This window comes from Morchella importuna (genome assembly GCF_003444635.1).
Source record: "Morchella importuna strain M04M26 chromosome Unknown Morimp01GS041, whole genome shotgun sequence".
Classification (NCBI taxonomy): domain Eukaryota; kingdom Fungi; phylum Ascomycota; class Pezizomycetes; order Pezizales; family Morchellaceae; genus Morchella; species Morchella importuna.
In genome coordinates this window covers 437,838-457,288 of record NW_025763438.1, presented here as the reverse complement: position 1 = coordinate 457,288, position 19,451 = coordinate 437,838, and the positions used below count along the sequence as shown (strand labels likewise).

The 19,451-nt window shown below is 47.6% G+C and overlaps 6 protein-coding genes across 6 annotated transcripts; 1 reads left to right on the top strand and 5 right to left on the bottom strand.

Moving 5' to 3' along the window:
• Positions 1-829: 829 nt before the first annotated feature.
• On the bottom strand, positions 830-1,496 carry LAJ45_10106 (uncharacterized protein; the record flags this gene model as incomplete). Its single annotated transcript, XM_046119637.1, has 2 exons — positions 830-1,264; positions 1,461-1,496. 2 exons carry the CDS (start codon positions 1,494-1,496, stop codon positions 830-832), a joined length of 471 nt encoding a protein of 156 aa, XP_045967268.1.
• A 2,627-nt stretch (positions 1,497-4,123) lies between these two features.
• Positions 4,124-5,209, bottom strand: LAJ45_10105 (uncharacterized protein; the record flags this gene model as incomplete). The annotated part of the gene is made up of 1 exon (XM_046119636.1): positions 4,124-5,209. One exon carries the CDS (start codon positions 5,207-5,209, stop codon positions 4,124-4,126), a length of 1,086 nt encoding a protein of 361 aa, XP_045967267.1.
• A 1,523-nt stretch (positions 5,210-6,732) lies between these two features.
• LAJ45_10104 (uncharacterized protein) lies at positions 6,733-8,778 on the top strand (the record flags this gene model as incomplete). Its single annotated transcript, XM_046119635.1, has 4 exons — positions 6,733-7,338; positions 7,389-7,821; positions 7,980-8,671; positions 8,758-8,778. 4 exons carry the CDS (start codon positions 6,733-6,735, stop codon positions 8,776-8,778), a joined length of 1,752 nt encoding a protein of 583 aa, XP_045967266.1.
• A 2,367-nt stretch (positions 8,779-11,145) lies between these two features.
• On the bottom strand, positions 11,146-14,000 carry LAJ45_10103 (uncharacterized protein; the record flags this gene model as incomplete). Its single annotated transcript, XM_046119634.1, has 3 exons — positions 11,146-11,168; positions 11,246-12,245; positions 12,333-14,000. The coding sequence occupies 3 exons, from the start codon at positions 13,998-14,000 to the stop codon at positions 11,146-11,148; spliced, it is 2,691 nt and encodes an 896-aa protein (XP_045967265.1).
• Positions 14,001-14,128: 128 nt separating this feature from the next.
• On the bottom strand, positions 14,129-15,330 carry LAJ45_10102 (uncharacterized protein; the record flags this gene model as incomplete). The annotated part of the gene is made up of 4 exons (XM_046119633.1): positions 14,129-14,720; positions 14,773-14,797; positions 14,905-15,084; positions 15,159-15,330. 4 exons carry the CDS (start codon positions 15,328-15,330, stop codon positions 14,129-14,131), a joined length of 969 nt encoding a protein of 322 aa, XP_045967264.1.
• An 820-nt stretch (positions 15,331-16,150) lies between these two features.
• LAJ45_10101 (uncharacterized protein) lies at positions 16,151-16,528 on the bottom strand (the record flags this gene model as incomplete). The annotated part of the gene is made up of 1 exon (XM_046119632.1): positions 16,151-16,528. The coding sequence occupies one exon, from the start codon at positions 16,526-16,528 to the stop codon at positions 16,151-16,153; it is 378 nt and encodes a 125-aa protein (XP_045967263.1).
• Between the last annotated feature and the right edge of the window lie 2,923 nt (positions 16,529-19,451).

Below are 19,451 nucleotides of genomic sequence, written 5' to 3'. Positions count from 1 at the left end.
TATCCTTCTAGCTTTCTCTATAGGTACGTTTACCAAAGATAAAGTTACGGAGACTGCGCGACTCGGCTTTATAAATGCATGATCGATCAGGTTGGGCTTCAAATTAAATACCCTGGCCTCACGGCATCAAAAGGTCGTTCAGGGATGATGCAGGAGTGTTGATGTAGTGGTGTCTCCAGTACTCAACCTCCATACCCACACGTACTCTTTCCCTCTTCTCTCCGCCTCTTCTTTTGCCCACGTCTCCAGTACTCCGATCACCCCCGGGCTTCCCGACACCGATCTTCATCCATCCCCGCAATCGCCGCCTTGTCGCCGCAAATGCCTTCCATAGCCCGCACGACTCCCCCCCCCCCCACATACCCAAATCCCTACTCCTTCATTCTCCGCCCCCGCCGCTGCCTCCCATCAATCATCAACCAAGCAATCCGCAGCCACCGGCCAACCAACTAAACCCCACTCCACCGCCGCCACCGCTGCTTCCACCCAACATGCCTCCCCCCCCAACAAACCCAACCACCAGCCACACCACCCACGTCCGCCTTCTCCATCACCAGCGACGGCCACGTTTTCGCCTTCCCGTCCGACCCACCTGCCAGCTTCTACGCAATACGCAACCACGCAATCGCCTCCTACCGCGCCATCACTGCCGATAACTCTGGCCGGCCCGAGAGACCTGGCGTTCATCTTTGGCGCCGTGGCGGCCTCGGGAGCGGACCACAAGGAAGGCCGTACAGGCAGTCTCAGCACGAATGTCGGCAACAGTAAGCCCACGGAGATTGTGACACCCTTGGACGGAGAAGACGGTGATCCGGTTCGAGGGGGTATATCAGAGCGTGTGCGAGTAGACGGGATAGACCAGCCCAGCGGCGGCGGTCGCTGTGGTCTTCCACGCAGATCCAAGCACCAGTCTCACTGAGATGCCGATACCTCTCGCGGGGGCGCTACCAGCGCGACGGCGACCACGCCCATCGGCGGCAAGGGCTGTGGTGGTTATAGGGCATCGCAGCGAAAGTATGACTTTGTGGGCAACTTTACGGACCTGGATGGGGCGGCGAGGCACACGGGGATGTCGCTGACCTGGGTGATGACAAAATATTTTGACGGCCTGTTGACTCTTGCGGGGGAGTATGCAAAGACCGAGCCTCTCAAGCCGCAGTGCGCTCATTGTGCTCGCAGTCGGGGGAGGAGGGTGTGTAGGGTTCTTGTTGGCGGCGGGGATGAGAACTTGAGCAGTGCAAAGTGTGGCTGCTGTGTCCAGCATCTATATTTGGTGTGGTGAGAAAGTCAGAGGGAAATAGACGTAGGGGCTGGAGGAGTTTTTATGGATAGATCAAAATGTGAGGAGTTCAAGGTGGGCATAACGCTGTTAATCATAACGTGGCGCGGCGGTAAGTATTGCTGGACGACTTCAAGGTACAGTACTAAAAAAGGGGGTGTGATTCGTGCCGTAGAAATACCGTAGGAATGCCGCATTTTGCCAAGTTATGCCGCATTCTGAGAGATGCCGACTTAAAGCCGCACTTTTGAGAATCAATAATTGTTAATAATGCTGTAGGAATACCGCATCACTGCTCCTGTCACATATGAGCGTGACAGCCAATGCCTGTAACCCTTCATGGTGGGGGGAATAAGATTGTTCGGTCAACACCACTCATCGTGATCATCAACACGAATCACTCGAATTATCAGCATCATCCTGTGCACATAATAGAATAGCTGCTCCATCATGTAGTGAATATCGGATGGACAAAAATTATTTTTTAAAAGTATTCCCCAACTCTCCTTAGCCCTTTGATGAGTGACCAAAAATGACGGAGATATTGATGAATTACATGTAACTGTTTGATGTGTTGATAATTATCGTGAACAAAATAACAGATGTACCTTTTTGTTGCAGGTACAGGCCGGAAATGGCCCGGAAACCCCGGAAATGCGTAGCATTACTAGAAATGCTGCTCAAATGCGGCATTCAGCACAAATACCGTATTATAGTAAATATTTGATTTCTCTCAATACCATTGTACTTAGAATACCGTAGAACTCTGTTTCTGCGGCACGGATTACACCCCCTTTTTTGGTACTGTAGTTACTATGTACTAGTTTGCATACGTTTGGGTAAAGCTTGGTATGGTATAGGAAACAGTCGGTCCTCTGGTAACTTTAACCTCCGCATGTCCAACTATGAGCGTACAGAGCACTACAGCGCCCTGGGTATCATGTAATATCACTCGATTCTACAACTCCCTATCGATAATACATATACTAATACCAATGCGGGTACTAATACTAATATGGGATTACTAATAATAGCAAGACAAATAATGCTAATAATAGTAACAATAGTAACAATAGTAATAATAGTAATAATAGTAGAACTAATCCCTAATCCTAGACGCTTTTGTACCGGTATATTCATTGTCCATAGCTCCTCGAAAGGATATGTTTACCAAGAACCAACCGCAGCGCAGCCAGGTATCCGCTCCTTTTACCATAACATTCTCCAACTCTTGTGTTTTGAGTACTTTGTACTGAATATCCGTAGGACATGTCATTTCGCAGCACTCGGCGCATATTTTGGATGGTAGTTAACGGAAGTCCAAAATGTATAGCTTTGATAAACGTGGTGTACAGCAGGATGACAGGAGCCAAACTATGACAGGTAGACACGTTGGCTCAGGTCAGGACAACAAGGCAGATAACGGTGTCCTCATTCGCTAGACTTACCTTCATACTGTCACGTCTTTTCTCTTCATCACCATATCATAATCAATCGAGCGTTCTCGCCCCCCGAGACCCGCGCAGGACCACAAAACCTATACCGAACTCTAAAACGGAGGTTTGATAGTGTCGTGTCAGACTCACGCCAAGCCGAAGCAGATAGAGAACCTTTCTGATTGGTAGATCCAGCAAGGTGTCAACTTCCATCTCCATAGGTATGGCTCGAGAAGCTATGGGGGGTAGGTGTGTAAACTTCGGCGTTTTTTTAAAGAATCAGCCAATCAAACTTATAGAAATTGGCCATAATGGTACTAGCGCCTAGACTAACCCTGGAATTTTCTCAGATTCCCATACAAACGAAATTCCTCTGAAGTTGACACACCCGCCCTCTACTCATAGCGTTTGTGAACACCACCGCTATTGCATGCCATACAAAAAGGTTGTCTTGGCTATTTTTTGTGTGTATGTAATGCCGGTTGTGTTCACAAACGCTGTGAAAACACGAGTAGGCCTTCTCGCGCCATATATACAGCGACAGGTAATAAGTGATGGAACGCGGCTGAGTCAGCTCTCAGCCCGGAAAACCACCCCGTCGATGTCAAGTATCGTTGTACCTTTTTTCACCGAAGTTCAACGGAATAAGTTGGAAATACTATTAGAATGATGGTGCAGCCTACTGCTATCTGTCCAGAGTCAGCAAGAGTGATAAATAAATATTTTAAATCACTAAGGGAGTTTTAAGGTTGGGAGTGGTTGACTTTTGAGAGTTTTGGTATAAGCTATGTAGGTTTACTAAATAATTTCTAGATTTATGAATATTTGCCCAAACAAGACAAAAATCGGATAGTAATGACGAGAATAAGTAGCTCTTTAACTCCGCGCAGTGCAGATATATTTACAAAGATAAGTACAGGTACAAACGTGACCCAAACACGATCTCTTGGCGTTTACTCGAAAATTGCCCAGTACCTAGATAATCAAAAATTCCAAAAAAATATGAACATTTTAAAGATAATGATAGAAATACATCTATATAGAACTAAATGTTGGTAGACAAAATTTGAAGATACAGTAGTGTAGTGTTGGTAGAAACAGTATTTTGGTTGGGGATGCGCAGGAGGAGATTCTGATGATTTTCCTAACAGCGGATCAATCCAAAGCAACCCGCTACACAATGAATAGTTAACGGAAATAGATGAGAATATAACTAAAATGATCAGACTAAATCGCACTACAAATATAGAATAAAAACTATATAATTTAAAAATGTTAGATGGTGGAGAAAGTTATAAGGCTTGGCGATTCTCGGCAACACAGCTTCAACGGGCGATACAAAACAGAATAATACGAGTGAAAGAGAAAAACAGTTCGTATCAGGGGATAAATAGACGGGTAGGTGAGATTAGTAGTGTGTAGACCCGCCTCTGTTTCTGAGGCATTCTTTGACCCTTTTTGGCATGCTTTCTATCAGTCTTCTAAAGTCCTCGGGTATGAACCTATCCCACTCCTCCTGCAACGCCTGCCTCAATGCGGGTCCAGTAGTAATAGTAGGAATTCTCCTGTTGATTCGGGCTTTCATTATTCGCCATAGGTTCTCGATAAGGTTGAGGTGAGGTGATTGTGCTGGCCAAGGTAGCTTTTGGATATGTAGTCGGTTTCTAGCAGCTTGTGCTAGTTTAGAACGATGGGGAGGTGCGCCATTTTCCATTACTACTGCCTCATGTGTAGCTCTGTATCGTTCCTTGTAGAAGGGGTGTAGCGCCGGTTCGACGATTAACTCAACATACTGTTTGCCGCCTAGTCCACCGGTAGGGAGAATCACCATTGGACCCTTGTTTCCTAGCTGTATCGACGCCCAAATCATAACAGATGTCCGTCCACTTTTGAAAGTAGGTAATAGGCATTCAGACATATCCTCCTCTCCTGGTGCTCGGCACACCCAGCATGTGCCACCGTGAAATCCTACTTCAAATCGCGATTCGTCGGTCCAAATCACCTCCCCCCAATCCTCCATGGTCCAGTGTTTGTGTGCCTTACACCAGAGCATACGTCTTAGTTTGTGAGTTTTTGACAGGAACGGCTTCCGTTTCGCTCTTCGCTTGTGTAGGCCGCCTTGTTTGAGGTATTTGCGGGTTGTTTTCATTGAAATCTTCGTAGTAAGACTTTTCGTGAGTATACTACTCAAATGCATGCGACGGCTGCGTTTGGCTAGTGAGATTAAATATCTCTTTTCCCTTCTGTTTAGCTTCTCGGGTCGACCACTCCTAGGTGCACTAGCTGTATAAGGTGTCAAACACCCAGGCACACGTCTCTCTTTATCCCTTTTCACAATATTCCAGCACGTAGTTTTTTTCAATCCTGTCCGCTCAACAATCTCACTATAGGTGAGTCCGAGTTCAAACAAAGTAATAACCTTTGACCTTTGAGCATCATTGGTCTCAACCCGGAGTCGCTGCTTGATTTTGGGAGGTGATTGCGGGACAATCATTTTGACAGTGCTGCGGCCTGATTTGGTTCAGTATTGGCCAGTTGACTAGGATTACTACAGACTCTACAGTATTCGGAAGCTTCAGGAAATTTGATGAGGCGAGCGTGTTCCATCACTTACCGCAAAATCTCAGGAATAACGAATCGAACTGGACTGGAATATTGTGCTTCGGATTGGTCAAATGCTTGTTGAGCCTCAATCCAACAGACCTAAAGCGTAACTTTTGGTCGTCTTGACCAATGGGTAAGTGGTATTCCAGCCCAGTTCGATTCGTTATTCCTGAGATTCTGCGGTATTACCCGTCGCTGTACATACATACTTTTTGATTGGCGCCATTCCCACATCTGCACCACTATCCCGGTTTGGGCGTGCACTTCTAACAACTCATTCGACATAGCCGCGATACTGTTTCATATGCATGCATATGCCAAGCGAGTTGTCACGCCAAGTCCCTCGTTCGCACTTTGTTGCCAGGTAGGCCGAGACCTGCTCATTACCCTACCCTATATTGTAATGTAAGCAAAACATACATGATCATATCAGTCTTGACGACCCAGTGATACCTATGAGCATATATAATAAACCGATCACCGAAACCCAGATAACCAGGCAGAACCGAATGGCCGGTGTGCCCTTTCCAATTTAAAGCTTGTGGCCAGATATATGCTCAGCCCAAGGAGAAGGGACAAATTGCGGTATCCTGTAAGTGCGGAAGTCACAGGGGATCTCCTCAGGAAGAGGAGTTAAGCGCTGGTGATCTCTTCGCGTTTAGAAAAACTTCTCCAGTTAGAGTAGACTATCTACTCTACTCTACTGGAGTTGCGCTCAAAGCCCGCAATTGAAAGACCTGCATGCATATATGCCAAGAAATCACCTACTCTACAGGGTTTCTGTGGCTGGGCAAGCCAATAGGACTCCTCCCATATTTCTACAATAATCTTACCGCAAGCTGTACTCGTAAACGAGTAGAGTAGAGAACGTGAGGATCCAAGTGATTGGCTGTGAGAGATTTTAATTTGAGCTGTGGCTATCTTTAAGGTGCATGGACCAGGATAGGCCACATGGGGATAAGAACGGGGGGCGGGGTTGTGCGCACTGAGTGCGAACAGCAAATGTCGAATCTTGCCTATATATCCTCCCTGGATGCACATCCTCGCCGCTTGCCTAGGTTTGCGTCGGTTGTCGAAATCTCACAAACTCGAAGTGGTCATTCTTTCAAGGTCTGTGTCATTTCCCTGACATGTCGTAAATGTTTTTCAGACTGTGGAGCAAATGCAAGAACACCGGGTAGCTGAAGATTAATGGAGAAGGGGACCATGGCATCCTGCCGTTGCAAGTTTCGTACCTACTTCAAGACAGATACTGACTTACATAAAGTCACATAGTAATCCAATCGAACGGGATACAATTATCAGCATTTAGGATCACGCCAGCGTTAATTAGGCATCTACACACCCTACTATACTGGTCAGTTGTAATCGAGCCTGTCACCGCGCAGTGGTTATCACGGGTCAAGCTATTCAATGGGCAACGCTGCCATTCTAGCTTCATTCGCCTGGCAGGCTGCCTATTCCCTGGCGGCCCCTACTCCAAACACCACCGCCATCGTCACCCCCGTCGCAGACCCGGGATGGAAGAAGGAGCCAAAAGGGCGGGGAACCTTTAGCATCATCCTTACCTCGGTCTTGACTCTTGGTCTATGCGTCTGGACAGCCATCCATCCCAACGTCAAACCGAACGCCTCGGCCTGGGAGAAGGTGAAACATAGGCTTTCGTACGTCCTCATCGGGATGTTGGCGCCAGAGCTCGTGCTCGCAGTAGCCTTCGACGAGTGGTGGACGGCGCGATGTTTTCACCGGGAGTGGTGCGACCTTTATGAGATAGAGCCCGGCAGCAAGGAAGACATTCTCCGTATGAAGGGTGCTTTCTTCGTGACTATGGGCGGGGTCTCATTTGTACCGACGTATAAAGTACCAGCCAGCTTTGAAAATATTCTCAGCGCGGATGCTTACCTCCAGCTGGCACGGACAAACACCAAAGGGGAATTACTTGGGGTGGAAGAGTTTAAGAAATTACTAAGGCCGGGGACTGCGCATGCAGTGGTCGAAGCAGCCAAGACGGGAGAAGCAGTAGAGTTGCTTGGATTGGATCCTGATATATGCGCATCGGGGGGGAAGAGCCAGGGAGTCTTGATGCAGCCCCGGTCGGGAGGGAACCCGAGGAGGTGGTGGCGGAGATGGTTTTAAGGCAAGACTTTGTGCATTATCGTGAGGTCCAGGACAAAGGCAAAGCGGAGGTTCTGGGAAAGACGCTGGTGTGTTTGCAGGCACTGTGGATGCTCGTGCAGTGCATTGTCCGCAAGGCTAGCGGTCTGCCCGTCACCCTGCTGGAGATTCACGTCGCGATGCATGTCATCTGCGCCATGGGGATGTACATTTTCTGGTTCAATAAGCCACAGGACGTGGGCGAGCCGCTCCCAATACCCGCCAATATTGTTTTCCCTGTTAGCGACCCGATGCAGTTATACGTTGAGAGCATGAAACGAATTAGTCACCGCTACCAAGGCCATTCCTTGAAGATCAGGCTGAAGGGGAACATTGAAAACTTACGAGGCATGTATATATATGTGTATGAGTGCAATATCTCGTACATACTTTCTACCCAAGTTACCATCGCGAGCTAGCCGTCGAGGTTTGCGATTTTCCCTTTTCTGCCGGCGCTATATATATACGTTTATACATGTAGCTGACATATCCATGACGAGATGTAGGCTCAGTGTCGAGTTACCAATCTCATCGTCCTTTACCCACAACAAAGAGTGTCCACTTTCCTGGTTTGGGGATATTACCACGGCTTACTCGGTCTATTATACATGGAAAAAATCATCGCCCAACCGCACCCGCAGTCGCCGATCCTGAACGCTTGGTAATCCCCTACGGCCACATGCTCGACCTCGGATCTGTCCGTGTCTACAACGATGCGGATCTCTGGAGGACTTGTGTGATGCCCTTCGATGACCTCGACTTTTTAACACGGGTTGCCAAAGCTTACGAAGTCGGCAAGCGACCTAAATGGCGTCCTGACATCCAATTATTAAACCACATCTCCTTTCAAAGCGATCGTAAGGGCGATATCCTGGACGACATACATGTCTCAAACATTTTCCCTGCCATCCTCATTCTGCTTGCATACGGCGCCTGCCATGCAGCTGCTTGGAATACGCATTTCCCATCGCCCGTGGAACGCCTGCTTTGGCGAATCTCCTCAGTAGTGATTGCTGTCGTCCCCGCGTATGCTTTGTTTCTCGTTACACTGGATAACGGCGATCATGACACTCTTTGGAATGTATTAACACTATTCATGTTCAAAATGCTCAATCTCTTCGATGGAGTCGGCCGCGTACATATAATGGGTATAAACCTTAACATAAGGGAAATATATAAAAGAACATTTTCTGTACTTGTATTTACCCCTCTATTTATCATTTGTCTGGCTGTTCCGGTTGGGCGATTATATCTATTTATAGAGTCATTCCTGAGTCTTAGAAGCCTTCCATATGGCTCTTTTGACAGCACCCCATGGGAGGACTACTTCCCACACTTCTAGGGTCTTCCGAGCCGAGCGAGTTTTGGATCAGTGGTGTTGGAGCTATTGAAGGAGTTTGTTTGTCTTTGGCTGCTTTCTCTCTATTATAATATCTCTGTCAGATCAGTTTCTTTTGTTTTGATACCTCCATATTTGTTTTGTCTCGATCGCCTTAGTCTTTCATCTCAACATAAGTATAAAGCAAAGATTTCGTATGTTTGCGAAGCGGTATGTAACCAACGTGTCCGCAGCGCGACCACCGGTCCTAAATTTTGCTATCCTTTATCAATCCAGATATTTGAGTGTTCCTCACAATCACCACTGCCATGTCTTTTTACCGGCTCTCTAGGTAGTAAGAGTGATATTAGTACTGCGGTAATTATAAGCACATTACGTAGATGTTACATTTGCCGATGATTATCGTCTGTGATGATATGGCGAGTTGATAAATTCCATCGTAATAGATTGGGTGATATAGAAGGCCATCCGACACCCCTGAAAGCATCGTCGCTTCATAACACCCCTTCAGTGTCGTAGTCTCTTTCCAATGATTCATCAAAATCTGGAACACACCGGAGCCCCATTGAAGACTACACTAAATAATTTGCGGCGGGTCAGTACTAGAGGACAATGCTCCTGATCTCCGACACACGCATTTGGCGGTCCGATCCGGGGTAACACGGTTAGCTTGGCGCCAGTTGTTGCTGCCAATGATATTATAATCAGTGCACGGCGGTATATATATTGAGTTTTCGTGATGCAATCTATCGATATACACGCAAATGAGTCTAAAGCGAGCAGAATTGACCTAGAAACCATATCATATATCCACATGATATAAACAAGCACACGAAAAGAGGAACCAGCGCAAGGTGTGGTTCCGGTTTAGCAACCTATGCGAGGGTCTCTCCTGATTTACCGAGCCTTCGAGGTAACCTACGCCGTCGCCCGTAAGTCAAAGTCTCATAACCGTAGTAGAGAGAGGTTCATCGTGCACCAGTAGCCAATAACGCAAAATACTATCACACAGGGGTGCCGAGAACTCTAGCATGAGCGCACCCAATCCGGCAGGTAATTCAAGGAGGGCGTTTCTTCCTCTATTCCCTCACACCCAGCACTTCCGGGAATTTCCGCTCGAAATACCTAATTTTTACCTGCTTGTCCATAGTATCTGAAATTTGATAGTTGAGAGGTCGAGCTACTGACGGATATTGATCACCTACTAGTACTGAGTTAGAGGTTGGCTAGCGGAAATCAGAGCAGAAACTCCCGTACATGTCTCCTCCCACTTCATATACTCATTTTTTTATTCCGTCAAACCACGCACAGGTCAACCTATCCCAAAGCCCATGTTCAACATCTGCTAATGTCTCTCCGGAATCTTTGGAAAACTAAACCGTTTCATCTCAAATTGTGGGATGTTCCACTCCCGAAACGTTGAGTTCCAAAGCTTCGGAGACTTCTTCAATGAGATTCACCGCTGCCACAAACCATAAAGTCCCGAGACTTTGACGAGACTAGGCCATTATCTCGAGATCTTGAAGACTCAGTTTAAAGAATACAACGTATCTTCTCATCTTAAGCCTACCACTGATAGGGTTATCCGGACGTTCCCACTCCAAACACACCGTTATATTACACTACAGGTCAATTGTAACTTAAACTACTGAGCTGCATATATTGTTGAAATGCTGCTTCCAAGCCTAGCCTTAAATATGTGGTTGTCACTATGAATTATCATATGTCACTATGGTGTCAATTGTAGATGACGTCAATAGCTACATCATCCAGTATATTAAGAGTTATATGGGCGTATAGAGACACCGATCAACACCAGTCTACATTCTTAACACATGCTTGGTGATTCCGAGTGATCACTCATGATCCATAAACTCTTGTATAGATTGTGAGGTTGTATCGTTATATAGATAGGATGCCAAGAAGGACATCTATTGTTATAAGACATGATGGAGGTCATATATGACGGTAAATGAAGTCACTGCATGTAGTAGAGTGTATTCGTAATTTTCACTATGTTTCTTCGTTGAGGGTTGTCATTTTTGTTTCTAACCGTGAGCTTTTGCATGTTGTTGAGAAGGGTGCCTCGTTACCAAGTTACCACGGGTTTATTGAGATGCTGCCCGGCCTGAAAAGAGGTTTTTCTTTAATCTAAGGGAGTTCAAGTAGGTTCTTTAAATACAGGTACAGACTGTAAGAATTCGGGAATCACGAGTACAGGCAAACCACACTCTTGGCAATAGAAAACAAATACCCTGGCAACCACCCAATCTAGCCACCCACGCTTCCTTCCTAAACCAAAACCCACATTGAAATCGTCGATACGGATGACACTAATTCGTATGCGGTGGAAATGCTAAACGCTATCAGTGAGTAAATTTGTTCATTTATCATCATATCAATGCATGATAGAACTTGAAGCTGAGGATGTACCAGTCGGATGTCTTCTTTTCCTCCCGAGCTCTTCTCCCGGGCCCTGATCAGCAGCTTCGTCGCCACAAGACCCGTCATTAATTTGCGACACTGTTTCGCCCGGATCTTCCGTCATCACTTGACTGGCGGAGAAGTGTTCAAACCAACGATCAACCATCGATTCAAGAATGTCGGGCTCCCATCCTCCCTTGGGGGCGGTGCCTGGCGGTGCTTCTTGGTCGCCGTCGTAGCCGTGTATGTTCGCACCAGCGTCTGGGAGAAGGGCCATAGTTCTACCGCAGCCGTTCTGCATAGCCAGGTCCAATAAGCTCACTTGATTATTGTCAACAGCGTTTACGTCAGCACCCGCGGAAATCAATATGCGCGCCCCATTTTCCCAGAGCAAATGGATGGAGTGGTTGAGTGGGGTATTTCCATCAATGTCTCTGGCATTTACGTCGGCGCCTTTGTCTATAAGGAGTCTTATCTTCTCTTCCACCTCTTCGGTCTCAATATCCTCAACTGCGTGGTGGAGCGGTGTTCTTTGTTTCCCGTCGCAGGCGTGTACGTCGGCACCGCCATCCAAGAGCAAACCCATGATCCCCACGCTCTCCGGTCTACTTCTAGCAGCTAGATGTAATAAACTCAATTTATCCATGTGAACAGCGTTCACATCGGCGCCCGCCTCAATCACCATCTTTGCCCCACGTATGCAGCCGTGGTTAACTAGGTACCCTAGTGGTGTATATCCATATCCATCCTTATCCTTGGGGCTTACCGATATACCCTTCTCCATGAGAACCAGTATGGTATCTGGACTATCAATCGCAGCACCATGATGCATTGCTGACATTTGGTTGATGACTCGAGCTTGAATGTCCGCCCCAGCTTGCAGCAGTAGGTTTACCAGGCTCGCGCGTCCCATCCTTGCCGCACAGTGGAGTGGTGTCATATCGCTCCTGTTTCGTGCGTTTACGTCCGCACCGGCTCTTAGCAAGACCCGCACATCCTCATCGATTAGCTCTTTGTCCCACCAGGTTAGGTATCTATGTTAAATCCCCAATCGACAATGGAGCGGCGAATTTCTGTCCATGTCTGTGGCATTTACATCGGCGCCCCATTCAAGCAATAGGGCAACCGGGTCGCCCCTTGCATAATGTAGCGGTGTTTGGTGATTTTTATCCCGTGGCTCGAAGGTTAAACCTTTTTCTATGAGCAGTGATATAGCGTTCGCATTCGCGTTATTGTGGGCGCCGTGGTGTAATGCGGATCTTCCGCGATCGTCTAGAATATAGATGCCCGCACCAGCATCAAGCACCATCCTCACGAGGTTGGGATCCCAGAATATATAGGATAGGATGGTGCGGCCATCATAGTCTCGCGCATTTATAGGATCAGCCTGCTCACGCGCGTGCGGTGCCCGAACATCACTACAAGGCACATTTCCCGTCGACGCCCTGCCTGTCCCGTAGCTCAGCAGCAACCGAAGTATATCCACGTAGCCCTTCCTCGCAGCTATATGCAGCGCAGTGCCTTCGGGACCATGAGCGTCGATTCTCGCGCCGTTCTGGAGCAGGAATTGAACAAGAGTAAAGTTATCACGACCGCATACGGCATTTTGTAACATTGTCCGACCCTCAGTCTTTTGCTCTACGCTTAGCCCAAACTCAAACAGAAGCTTTAGCCTATCTTTGTTATTGGTCATCTTATATATATCCAGACTAAGCATTTCTTTCACTAAATTTGCGTCCCCGCTAGGTAGTACTCGAGCCGCACTTATCGAATTTTGTTTGATTGCGAGCAGGAGAGGTGTTTCCCCGAAAATGTGCCTCGCACCCACTTCAGCGCCCTTTTCGAGCCAAAACTGGACTAGATCTACCAAATTTCCCCTAACAGCAATATGGAGTGGCGTACAATCGCTCGAATTGTGGGTGCTGATGTCGGTCCAGTCATCCAGTAGTTGACGGACGAGGATAATACTTCCCCATGCTGTTGCTTCATGCAGTGGCCTAGGCATGCCATCAATGTGCACGTAGTAGTTTCCCTCAATACTTCGTTGAATTTTACCAAGAAAATTTAGTAGGTGCGTGTTCTGCAGGAATTCGAGCAGGGCATCTGTGTGGTCATGGGCGATGTGATGGCAGGCCTGCATGTGCCTGTGCAGGTTACTCCTGATGTATCCCATAAATTCACAATACTGCCAAGTCTCCAGGAAGCCCCACAATTTTATATCTTCATCACTAAAGTCAGAACGCTGCCGCCCGGACAGGCTGCGGTACAATGTTCCTTCCGGATCCATGAGGCTAATCAACTCAACAAACCCCAGGCAGCCGAGAGCAACCGTAAGATGGCGTTTCGCTAAACCTCCAATTGCACCAGTCCTTTCGAGATACCCGTGAACAGAGTAATGGGCAAACTTGATGGTATGAGCATAATGGCCATGTTCGATGATCACTAGCCCACGACACACGTCCAAAATTGATGCTTCGTCCGGAATATCTCCCTCGTCGAACGGACCGGTATCGGCATCTCCATGCAGCAGGCGGCTCCTGTAGCCCACCGAAACAGCCATACGGAACCCGCCAAGGCTAAGTGTACGATGTGCGGTCAGAAGCCAAGTCAGGTCTCTTAGGGCGAGTGTGACACGACTCCCGTGCTGTGCCCGGATGCTATCCATTGCTCTGCTGTAGGTTCCATTCAGTGCACGTTCCGTCCCGAGTGTTGAGCTTATGCCGTCAAGCGCGCGTCGAATCTCTTTTGTCGTCGGTATTGACATAAGTCTTCAAGATAGAAATGCACAAGTAGGAACCTGACACGGCAATTTAGTTCCAGTTCAAACCAGAGAGTATCATTCCCCCCGCAGGTACGGTGATCTTTGGTCAAGGTCGATGATGGCCTGGCAACTTATATTCCTTTGCATGCGCCCACGAGCCTGGAAATGACCTTTGCTCTGAAATCGCCCGTGATCAGATCTCGAGCTTTAATGTGCTCCTGAATTGTTTTGTCAACGTAAATAATGACGTCCTCCTCCTTGGCCTCAATATCCAATCTCTGAATGTAACGGTTGGAATCGGTTGAGGTTAGGGAAGTCAGGATATCTTGAGGATAAAGACGGCTTCTAGTCCCACTATCCGCAATCCAATGGATCAATGGCAACAGGTCTTTGCGAACGTGTTTCTGACATTCATCCAATGCATCAAACACAAAGAAAGTCTGCGTAAATAACTTGAGGCTCTCAACAAGAGCATCTCGCAAATCTCCCAGTTTTGGCGTGCTTTCCGCTGCACAATTGTTATTATAGAGCGATTGAACCTTTTGAGGGATAGGAGAGTCTAGTGCGCATGCGTGAGGCCTGGTTATGAGCTGTTTGATGAGGCTGCGGAGAATCGTAACTGGCATTTGTTGGTTCTGATCCTTATAGTTAAAGTAAACATAGGCTACGCCAATGCTTGTACATCTGATTGATCTGATTTCAAGCTCATCGATCACAAGGGAGCTGGTCAAAAGCTGTCAGTGGGATGGAAAAAATTGCAAGCAGGGGTAAATACCTAAGGAATGTCTTTCCGGCACCAGCTATTAGTACCTCACCGTTAGCCGACTCAAATAAAAAGAAATACTGAAAATGTAGGTTTAAAGGGGTCACGTCAGACATGAATAATTAGGAGAAACAATCCACTTACGAATTCCACAGCCCCATAGCAGCTGAGGCCCTGAGTTATCTATCCATGATATAAATTGATGATGAGCGAGAAGCCACCCGCCAGTATTTTCCTGTCTTTTACCGCTAACCTCAACATGCTTCTCGTCGAATGGACCCAAAGAAAGCCAGTGGCAAATCTTTATTCTTTCCTCACATGAAACTGCGAACTCATTAGCATTAATAAAGCTGGGGATGATACCTTGAAATATTGTTCTATAGAATAATGAAAGGTACCTTTTGGTGGGGTTATTGATATCTCAAGGGCGATCTCTAACAACTTGCGACGAACAATTTGATAATGCTGATCGGAGCGGTTTGTAAACTTCACAATCGAAGAATGATCGGCCTCCATCGGAAGGTATTGGCCATCCTGTGCAGCATGCTTAACTGATTCTTCTGTCACCATTCTAACGTGGTGCCCACATCTGGCCCAAACACCGGGGCTTACTTCCTAGATCAGAGAAATATTATGATCAGATCTTCCCCTCATTTCAACCAACAGCGGGGCGAAGGTTACCCGGACCGTTCTGGTGTCCTTTGTTTCATAAAAAGATATGATTTTAGAGCCCATTCCCCTAAGATCTTAAGATTGATTTGGTAGCCAAAGGACTTGTCGAGTCTACGCAAGAAATCACTATTTCCGAGCAAGTTCAAAACCAGGTTCTCGTTAGGCTGGCCACGTACCATGGAGATCAAACCAGCCTTCGGTGCTAGCCCTCCATGCGGGACGCTGAATAATATCATACCAGCACAAGAGCGTAGGTTACTTTCGTGCCCTCCTTCAAAAGACTGAACGATGGCCTGTACCCGTTTAGCTATAGTCATTTATATACTTATATATGATCTGACTGGTGGACTCGCCTCTTTGATTATCAAACCACCGAGGCTGTGACCGATCAGGATTAACGGTCGAGTAGGGTCCTTTTTCATATAAGTATGTGGACCTGCTGCAATTGCGGATGTCTTCCTTACCCTACACCTGGCTCCCTTGACCGCCTCGACAAATTGTTTGGTGTGGTCACCCACCCCGGCATAAGAGCGACTTCCGTTGAGGGTTGTATCATAGCCATAGGTAAGAACCCTTGCGCTCTAGCCGTTGTCCTCTATATCCTTCGGAAGCAGATCTCGCAGCCACATTCTTGGGCTCCCCCGAGACCTCCATGAGCCAAAGGCATGTCCAGCTAGCCCAGTCACAGCAATGATACTAAAAGAAGAATTAGCTCCAGTCATAGAATACCATAGCACAAAGGCGTGAGTAGTATGCACTCAATCACTGGGTCTTTGGGGTCGTTGAGCGGTGTTAGTCCTCGAAAATGGGTGTCCACTTCCCCTCTAAATTTGTCTCCAGGTGGTCCTAGGCGCAGACCAGAGGGAACGTGAACCAACTTGGATAATGTCACAGTTGCCACCTGGAGCCGCTGGCAGTCTTCGTCCGAAGCGTCAGGTTCCAGCGATATATAGAGACCACTGCTGTCTTCTGCGATGATGCCGAATGAGTTATCTAGCTCTCTAAGGTATTCCTGAAGCGCAGTACGGGAAATCGATATTGGGATGTTTGAAATTCGGACAGTTTTATTGTCCCCTATCGCGGAATGAGTCTCCATACTGGAATATTTCGTTCAGGGTATGTTAGGGAAGACGACGTTTCGTGTTCCGGATCTTTCCTTCGGGCCTACATATATCTCCCATAAGGTGCGGGGCTGACAAGGCGTGTGTTGGCCTTACAAGCAATGCGGCTCAGAACAGGCCGAATCATCAAGCTCCAGACCTTAAAGATGGGGATAGTTCTCCGTTCAGCTAGGCGGGCGAGGCAAGGAGGCCTTCAATGATCTGTTCTCTCTCGGGGTAGGACAATCTTACAGCATGTGCAAACAAGAAAAAGAACCACCGAACAGAGATCCGCAGAGGCCTATGAAGAGGTGAGGTTTTGATTTTCTGAACCTCATACAAACCTATGCGCGCGTATAACCCTTGCCTGTCTCAGAATCTCTCAGAACTACTTAACTCTCCGAGAATCCCAACTCTTTAAATTTCTATTAGACCACAGTAGTATGTGCAGACTGATAACACCTTTCCTTTACTCGCCCCGTGAATCGGGGGAACAGACAGAGTGGTTTATCGAAATCACACTAGTACGTACGTGTAGATCGATTAAGTTGGGCGCCAGGAATTGTTATCATAGCCGAGATACAAGTAATCACTCGACAACCTTGTGCGGCCTGCTCGAAACATTTCTGCTGCAACATCTTGCTGAACACCCTTAGGGCCCTTCCAATGAGTGGTATTCATTGTTGATGCCCGTTCAAGGCACGTTTGGAAAGAATTCGCCGAATCCACGATCACCCGGAGGTCTGAGCGATCCAATCCTGTATGGCTATCTGGATCTGGTCGCTACGAAAAGTGTTTCAGCGCCCTCATTTAGAAGCTAAAGATCTGGCCCAAGACTTCATAATTTTTTTTGTACCTATGCACCTCCTTCAAAGTAGTCTTGATCAAATAAATGGCTTTAGCAAGTTAACACAAGGGCTAGTTGCCGAGTGATGCACCATGAAGCACTCGCAGGATAATCGTCGCAGCGCGCCAACTTCTGCCAGCGCGACCTTCCTGCCGTGCCCGTGGTGACCCGGTTTTAATTTTGGGTCGTCAGTGAACGTGCACGGAATAACAGATTTTCCGAAACAATTATCGGTCTGATTTAACATTATGTCTAAACCCAATCTACCTATAATGCACGTAAGTCTATGATGGTTTTACCTAGTGCTAACGGTCTTCGTGTTATGGCTATTTCTCATGGAGATCACGAGGCTGGGAAAGGGGTAAAGTCATACATACATAAAATACAGTCCCGGGTAGACAAAAGAAACCCAATAGGTGGCTAGACTTTAATCCATGGTGCTGATAACTTTCGATACACACTGTCAACCTCCCAGCTGATCCGCCATTATAGTTTATATCCTTGGTCAGCGCAAGCGGCCACCTCGTAGCACAATTAACAGCCAAGACAAACTAGGTGCAAACTTCCTAATGGTCCGGTCGCTCACGAATCGGCCATTAACCACGGAGTTCAGTTCTCGACAAGCGTTAAAAAATAATGGAAGAGGTGCAGCGAGAAGATGCGTTCGACAAGGCAAGAAGCTCCGATTAATTGATAACCTGTGAATCAGTTCGGTGGATTGATTGATTGCTTGATCGATTATTCCAATAGGTGCAGGATATCTTGTGTGCGTGTGGGTTCTCTTATATATCAAGGATCTCCGTGTGTATAACGTATCATCTCGCATCTCCATCTTCCGCCATCCCGGCACCCCCGGACGTCCTCTTCTCAACCCGCTGACAGCACAGCCATCTCCAGAGCCTGTCCCATACCAAAACCAACACCCAGTACTGTCTCCATATTCTCCCTAAAGCTCCTCACTTTAATATTCCTCTCGGAATCGGTGTAAATCATACCCAACATGATTCTACTGGGCTCGAGCTAGCGGATTCCGGTGCGCAGGTTGTTTATCACCGCTCTCTGGTAGCTTCATTGATGCGCGAGCACTCTAGGGGAGGTGTCAATCGTACCCGCCCGTAGTACCAGTACATGCTCCGAGAACCCCAGCTGCAGCACCACAGCGATCGCGGTCATCCAACACGAGGGTCCATTTCGTTCGCAGCGCGAGAGCTGTGGGAGCCGAGGTCTTTTGTTTTTTTTGTTTAATTCATACTCGCATGCAACCTTTCAGTTATGGCGGAGCACTCAATCTACAGTACAAGTACAGGGTTTCACCCTTTATGCCCCCTGGTTGCTTCTTTCAGCAGGATGTGGAATACCCCAACCGGCTCAAACCCAGCACTCATACCTAGCCACACTCCATCACCAGTCCGCATGCCCCATCTGGGCCCCGGGTACATGGAAAACTCTCCCCAGGAGCAGAAACCATCCCACATGCCAAGCCAGGAAAAGAACCCACGATTAATATCCCCTGGGTCACCACCCCCTACAGGATTCGAACCTGCGACCTCGCCCGCCTTCGGGAATTTCCTCATTGGGAGAACTCGGCCACCTGGAAGCCTACCCACTCGGCCATCCAGGGGCTGGGAGCCGAGGTCGGTTCTGCTGGGTGGGCGGCAAATGGTTCCTCCATTTCCAGTGAAGTTTTTCTTGATACTAGCTCTAGGGTCGCGCTTGTCCACAGTGTGGGAGTTCTTGGTGGCAGAGATGGCTAAGGCGTCGGTGAGGACGAGGGAGAGGATGAAGGGGAGCAAGAGGGAGAGAGTCTATATCTTTATGGGCTGTACACATTCTACCTTGATATCCGGGAAAGCTAGAAGCGGCGTCTGTAATTGATGTGTACATGTGGGTATGTTTGATTAAGAATGGCCTTTAGATGCGGAACAAATATCGTAGATTAGTGGCAGGCATAGTTGATCATGACCTGATACGCTATAAAAGTGAGGGGAGAGACGACGCACAAAGAGTGGATTGCAAACTAGCAGTAGAGAGGAAAAAACTACATGTACTGCCTTAATGCAGTCCGCATTAGG